Source organism: Crocodylus siamensis, chromosome 1, assembly GCF_052110815.1.
Source record: "Crocodylus siamensis isolate JL-2025a chromosome 1, ASM5211081v1, whole genome shotgun sequence".
In the NCBI taxonomy this organism is placed as follows: Eukaryota; Metazoa; Chordata; order Crocodylia; family Crocodylidae; genus Crocodylus; species Crocodylus siamensis.
In genome coordinates, this window is record NC_143395.1 from 180053003 (window position 1) to 180060472 (window position 7470).

A 7470-nucleotide genomic window follows, 5' to 3' on the forward strand; every position below is an offset into this window, starting at 1 on the left:
GCTCAATCATGCAATCGTTGTGACAGTTCTATTTACAATTTGTCTTAGAAAGAGTTTCTCTGACATTGTACTTTGACAAAACATCCAAGCTGCCAGTTCACAACCTTTCTCTGTCTTATTTACAAATACAGCTTGTATGCAGGACTAAAATTCTCACAAGCATGAGTCTCTGCATAGTGACCTCACGAATTTTCCCTCTTGCCAAACCCCGTGTGCACCATTAGCAACTTTTGCACTGAACAATTAAAGGTAATATTTAGTCAAAGGGGTTTTTTTTTCCTTTTTTTTTCTTTTTTTTAATGCACAAACACAGTTAAGCTTTTTCTAGCTCACTGAATAGGTGCAATACCAGGTATTTAGTTCAGATTCTATCATTTTTATCTGAAACAAGGCAAAATAATAATAAGGAATTGCAGTTTACACACGGCAGACTTATATCAGTCCCTGCTAACAGTGTACCAAGAGAATGTCTGTGGTACATAGATTAGTCAAAAAAAATTCCTTTTTGTGAACAGTAACAGTTAACATACCTGGTTTATCATTTAATAGCACACTACGTCCATTTTCCATTCAAGTATTAATTGTAAAATTATTTCCTAAATTCAATTTCCTCGTGTTATTTAAATATAACAGGCATGGAGGGGGAAATATACAGGCAGCAAAAGTGACCTCCTCTTCCTCTCTTTCTTTGTACAGTAGATACTGTACTCAAGGATATACAAGCATCTAAGTAAATGTGAATATATGTTACATTCTAAGGAAGTCCAGCTGGACTGACGTAATTTATAAGTTCCTTTTCCACCCAAAATAATAATCTTTCATTAATTTCTACAGGTTTATATATTCAACAAACAAAACACCAAAACCTGACACTGGTGTGCTATAAATATTTCTTTAGGCTTTTCAATAAGTGAACAGCAATTTTACATTCACTGATCTCGAGATACTTCAGTTAATATTTTCCCCCATTGTAAAATATGAGACTGGATAACTAAACCCCTGCCGTAGCACTCACTGCAAATCACAGACTGCTGGTATCTGGTGGTGAGTGTTTGACATACATATTGATGAAAGCTGCCTCATTGGACCCACACAACATATCCTATTAATTTTCAGTTAAATTTATGACATTTCTGCCATAGCACTAGATCAACATCACTCAATTTTTTTTATATTGTCAAGGCTGTGTGCGAGCACACACACACATATGCACATCTGTGACTATGTTTTACATATATGAAAACATACATATGCAAAAAAACTATTAATATTATTCTTATCTCTGAAAAAGGGTTAGGAAGAAGAGAAGCCTAGATTGTTTCAAGATAGATGAGAATGAGTCAGTGCTTTATTTCTTGTCTCTGGATACACTGATCCCTAAGCATTACTTATCTTATGGAGATGTTCTTTTACTGTTATGCACCAGTTTATTGACTACAAAATGGCACACAGAGCATATGCTGTATCCACACCTAACTTATAACATCTCCTTCTATAAAACAGTTAACTGACTGCTTTTTACATTATGATTAAATATATTTTCTACATATATATATAAGGCATCAGTTCAGCCATCTCCTGTACATTTCTTGTAAAGCAGCATCCTTAGTATTTTAAATTATGTGTTCAGATATGTTTTGCATTATTATGTCTATTTTTTTCCTTTCCATTTTGGTAAAGAAAAGCAGATATGAAATACTGAAATCAACAAACGCCTGAGCTTCACTTCAGAGACCTTCAAAGTACCTGCCTGATCTCCACAACTTATTCAATGACCCTGACTGCTAATTTCAATGCCGGACACTGGGAATTCACTGGTGTGAGTTATTAGAAGTGATAATTCCAGCTATTGACACATTACTTTATGATATGACAAAACTGTCTCCTGCCTAATTCCAGCGTGGAAAAATGAGATTAAATAAAATGAGGGGAACATTATAAGACCTCATAATTATCAGTGCATGAAAGGTTTATCTCACCTGAGTCACTTCACTTGTGCACCCACTGAAGAGCTTCTATATGTTTTTCCTCTGAAAACAATTAGGAACTGATCTTACATTCCTTGCATACCCAAAATTCCCACTGACTTCAGCAGGAGCTCTGAATGTGCAAGAAACATAGACAGCCCTGGACCTCTGACATGTATAAGGCTTAAACAAAATCACACAGAAAACTATCTGTACAGTAGAAGGAAAATAATTAGAGCCAAATCTTGCAACCTTTTCATCACAAAAATAATCTTTTGCCCATAGTGGTAATCCCATGGAATTTAATGAGCCAACTCTTGTGAGTAAGGCCTAGCTGTGTAGGTACAGACTACTTGGAAGGATTTACACGATTAGACCCCCAGTTATCTTATGTCTCTTGTATACTGTACATATAGTATTCTGAACTTACCCCTTAGCCTACCAAACCATATAGAAAAAACAGGAGACTGTTAAACACGTCATTCCTCTAATTAATAACACCCTTCTATCTGCCAGAGCCAGAGCCTCCTCACTTTGCTCATGCTGACTGCCCTAGTTACATGACTAAGGCAGGCAGAATTTGGCCCAGAGGGTCCACAAAGTCCAAGCACTGTGATAATAAAATCCGAAACTAAAGAATTTCCCCTCATGCACAGCTCCTCAGTGTGGCTGTATCTTAGACTGAATGACCTATTTGGGACCATGGCAAGAAGTGTGGTTCTAATTCTTGCTTGACAGATACTGTGTTTTGTCTTTTAAACAGAGCAGTTCAATATGTAAATACGATGTTACATCACACAAGTGTTACTCCATATTTGGTGATTTAGCATGGCTTCAGATCTCTGAAGACTACAAATCCCTTCCGCTAGGCTCCTGCTTCATTAATCATGCCCTGCACTTCTGTTCATTTTCCTTCAAATCACAGACAGCACATGGAAATGGTCATTGCCATATACTACTCTGGAAATAAAAATCTTTAACCTATATGTCACAGAAGTTGAATGTGCTGGAATTGTTTTTTAACCGTCTTTCAAAACGTAGCTCACTAGTAACTGACCCTTTATTTCTCTGAATATATGTATGTATGTATAGCTGTGTGTGCATGCACATGTGTGCATGTTACTACTGCAGAGCCTTCAAAAATACAAATGCCAAGTGATTGGTTGGGGGAAAGAAATATCTTATTGAATCCCACAGTGCCTACTGACCTATTATGGTTTAACTTTCTGGCCAAAATAAAAGGCAAGATCCACTGTATCATGTGATTATCTACAATTCTGCTAATACTGAACTGTCCCTTAGGCTATTAAAATAGAGAGACAAGTAATGCCTTATCCTAACTGATATTTCTATAAAACTAGATCAGGCTTTTGGTGATTTTGAAATTCTACAGTATAATCATGATACTGTAAGCAAAATTTAAAATGAGATACCAATGGATAATGTTCTAGTTTGCTATAAGGATTTTCAAAACTGACTATGCATTCAGAACCTTGCGGTGTTCCTGTGATATTGTTTCTTGTATTAAATTCCGTTTTCAACCTCAACTGTTGAGACTATTGCACGTTTAATATTTTGCCATTTAAAAACGTATCATAGGGAATAACAGTCCTTACTTTTTTTTAATTACATCTCTACAATGTTTGTTGCACAAAACAGAACTCTGTCTTGGACATTTGTACGGGTGACATGTGGTTGTATAAACCACAAACAAAATCAAGATACATCTGTCAAAACCACATCAGAGACAAGAGAGAGCACAGAGAAGCATTTATCATTTGGCTGAGGAGGCAGGCTGCAGAGAGCGGCCTTTCCTGTCAAACCAACCTTTTGAAATTTCCAACATGCCCTTAAACTTTTCGAATAAGCATGTCTGTGCGCTTCAGCAACTGCCCTCTCTACTCTGGCCTGGCCAGTCGAAAATGGCATCTTAAAGTCAAGGTCGGTGGTGTCACTTTGCCATGGGGCTGTGTTTAATTACAGTCCATACGCTGACAGCCAATATGGATCCAAGGCTAGCTGATGCTCAGTTAACTCTTTCACCCCTGACTTTACAAAAGACTTTAAAGCTAGTTCCCTGTATTACACACCAGGGTGTAAAACAGACATATAAGGAACTAAGATAGCCAAGACACTGGGAAATAGTTAGTAAAAATATGTACAATTAAGAAAACAGTCGCAACAAACGCAGTTAAAAAGACTCAAAGTGCCTGTTGATCCTTCATCTACTCAGTCACTGAGAATTATTTTTTGTGTATTTAGTCTGTACCAAAATGCAAGCCATTTAACATGTAGGCTATCATGGAAAATAGAACAGAAAGACAGATATAGCACTTTACAGCTGTAAACTCACTACATTTCAACTGAAAATGGAAATAAACTTGCAAATACTTCTCCTGGCTTTGATTTACCTGCTATATGTTCCTGTTTAGGGCAAATTCCTCTAGATGACGTTGATAAACAATCGTCATCCTCTGGTGTGACCTGGATGCCAACCTCCACAGGATTGGACGCTTTTTTCAGCTCACTTGGTGAGGGTGAAGGTGGCTTATCCACAGCCTTCTCTAAGCAGAGACTGCCATTGCATTGTTTCCGTTTGTGCTCAATAAAAATAAGAATGTCCCCCAATGGGAAGTTCATCTGACACTGGCCACAAGTAAGGAGGTCATGGTCCCCTTCTGGAGCTCCCAGTGTGCCATGCTCAGGTTCATCATCAGTAAGAATGGCTTCAAGAGGTTCGGCTGCAGTTTGAGAAACAAAAGGAGAATCATTAGAGCTCTTGTAGAGAGAAGGGGAAGGGGGGTTAAGAAAAACACACTGAGCCCCCTCCCACCCCTGTTCATAAATGTTATTCATTACCTACAACATTGGTATGCTTAAAAAATTAAACCAGTACAATGTGAATAGATGGTGCATTATCATTCCAATAAGAAAATGCATTTATCAGCGCTGATGGGGAATATATTTTGAGAAAGCAGTCGTAATGTATAGAACTGCAGGAATGAAAACTGCCATCTTATCTGTATTCCTGGATTTAGACAAATGTCTAATTTGAATGAACAATTTTAAGGGCAAAAATGTCAATAATAGCTGTAAAAAAATCCTGGTGAGAATACTATGGTATCATGAAGAAAAGCTAACATAGATCTTCTTTGCCTGAGATACTATTTGTTTATATATTTAGGACTATGCTTTATTTACATATACACATATATGTGTGCTCTCACACAGACACACACACATTTCCTATGACTTAGTCATGCAGTTTACAATGTTAACATGCGAGTTAGGCATGTACATGTGACAAACACATTAAACACGTTACAAAGCTACATGAGGGGCACAGATACACAGTATAGTATGTAGGCATGTATGTATAATCTGTTTCCATATAAGCAAACCTATAAACATCATAAGATTTCAAAAATTCTAAACATGTGAATTGGTATTTCACATAACTATAATCCCGCTTGCAAAAAAAAGTAACTTTCAGCCCCACACCGCAGATTTCAAAGAAATATCAAATTTACTCACAATTATACTTATACATGGTAGCTAAATAGGACACTTCTTGAGCACTGAAGAAAATAAGCCTTTTTTTTGCATTCTGAAGAAAGGAATGCCTACATTATTCTAAACATGTTAGTACTGGTGGCCTTCATCATGTAAAAAACTGTATGGCCAAACGAACGTCACATTTCATAACAGTAAAAAGTGCTTTCTTTAAACTTGAAATATCTGGCCTAGTGTTCTCAGAGTTGACTAATTTTCTGAATGAGATTCAAAAAGCTTCATTATGAGACTATTTCTGAGCACATAATTGCCAGTGAACGGTACAACAAGATGGACATATCTTTTTTTGTTTGCTTTTTTTTGCCACTTTGTACTTAAATCTAGGCAATATTCGTGCAACATCCATCATTATAACCTTGCAAGAAAAAAAAATAAAAGCGTGTTGGTATTTCTGTACCTATGCAACATAATGCAGACACTGACAACAACAGTGAAAAGGAGATTAACATTACAAAATATTAAACACCTCAAAACATGGCTAGGTAATGAATGCGAGACAGAATACAACTCTTAAACAGTTAATCAGTCTGACCTTCTTTAGCAAGCTGCCAATTTCACATTTAATGAACTTAAAGCCACAGAGAATCAAAAAATAGATTTTAATTTGACTGCAGAATATTGGAACAGATTTTGATAAAGTGCAAAAATCCAGTGAACTCAGGTTAAACTTATTTCAACCCTACCTAGGCAGAATATTGAGGAAGAAGATCTGGAGTAGCTCCCAGTTGTGCTGGGTAAAATAATATTGAAAGAGCACACTACCTCACCGTACCTCAGCTCCAACTAGGACACAATGATACATTCCATTATTTCTTGCCTCTAGTACTACTTCTAATTTAACATAAGGTCAGCCACAGGAATATGAAGGTTACTTTCATATTAATAAAAACAACATCTTAATCACTTGGGTTTTCTTCTCAACTTACTGACCAAAAGCTAATATACAGGCATTTGCACTTTTCTGGTACAGAAAAGGAAACAAGAATGTTTCTGCAATATCTGTGTAGATGTCATTTTTTTAGACAAGAATTTTCTTTTTTTGTTGCATTTGGACAGAGCAAGTGACCAAATACAGAAATCATTCCACCAGTTATCTTTCTACTTGCCTCAAACCAAGGTATTTTGTGTTAAGCCATAAATGTAACTTTCAGTTTACTACCTGCAAGTAGCAAAACAAAAAATAAATAAATAAATGATATTCTCTCCAGAACTACTTTCACTGGAACTCAATCCTATGATTTTGCTTTGGCCTGATTTATTTCTGAATCCATCGATATTATTTAACAGTGAAGAAGAATCCAGTGCTTTCAGACTAGACAGTTTAAAGTACTCCTAAACAAAAACAGTCTTTCCTAAAGTCTGTACTGACTGGGCTGATTTACAATCAAAACCAGGAAATGAAGTGGTAATTCAGAGGTTGCTGATTACACCTCCACATTTCACCTAATTAATTTTATAGGAGGCAAAGTTCTTGAAAATAACAAGATGATCAAATGTACAGATATAAAACCTGTAACCTCAACATTTTCTATGCTCTTAAGGTAAATTATTGCTAATTAACAAGAATTATATACTAATGTATGAAATACTTCTGGCCCCAGCTTCATTACAAAACATTTGGCTTCTGCTGATGCAAGGAGAGCCAGCAAAAATATGGGGCTTTTTTGTTTTATTACAGCTATTTTTTTAAAAAAATATCAGGTGTACAAAGAAAAGAGGAAAATCGCATTTCACCTGGTCCTGCCACTGCTTTTGCAGGCTACATCTTGCAATACCAGGACAATCAGAATTCCCTGCCTAGGTATCTAATCATTCGTCTATATTTTTAATGCAAATTGCTCCTCCATAAACATGTATTTCGAGGCTCTCTCGCGCCCTCCCCCCCCCCCCAACTTCAACGTCCACCAAAATAACAGCAGCGTCTGTGTGA

The 7470-nt window shown here is 36.5% G+C and overlaps 1 protein-coding gene across 5 annotated transcripts in view; it reads right to left on the reverse strand.

The window, feature by feature from the left end:
* Positions 1-7470, reverse strand: part of BCL11A (BCL11 transcription factor A) — a 110539-nt gene that overhangs the window by 99479 nt on the left and 3590 nt on the right. For all 5 annotated transcript variants that reach the window (XM_090050016.1, XM_090050033.1, XM_090050007.1 and 2 more), the window contains exon 2: positions 4379-4708. In XM_090050016.1, coding sequence (XP_089906142.1) covers positions 4379-4708 — 330 coding nt within the window. The remainder of the gene's footprint in view (positions 1-4378; positions 4709-7470) is intronic.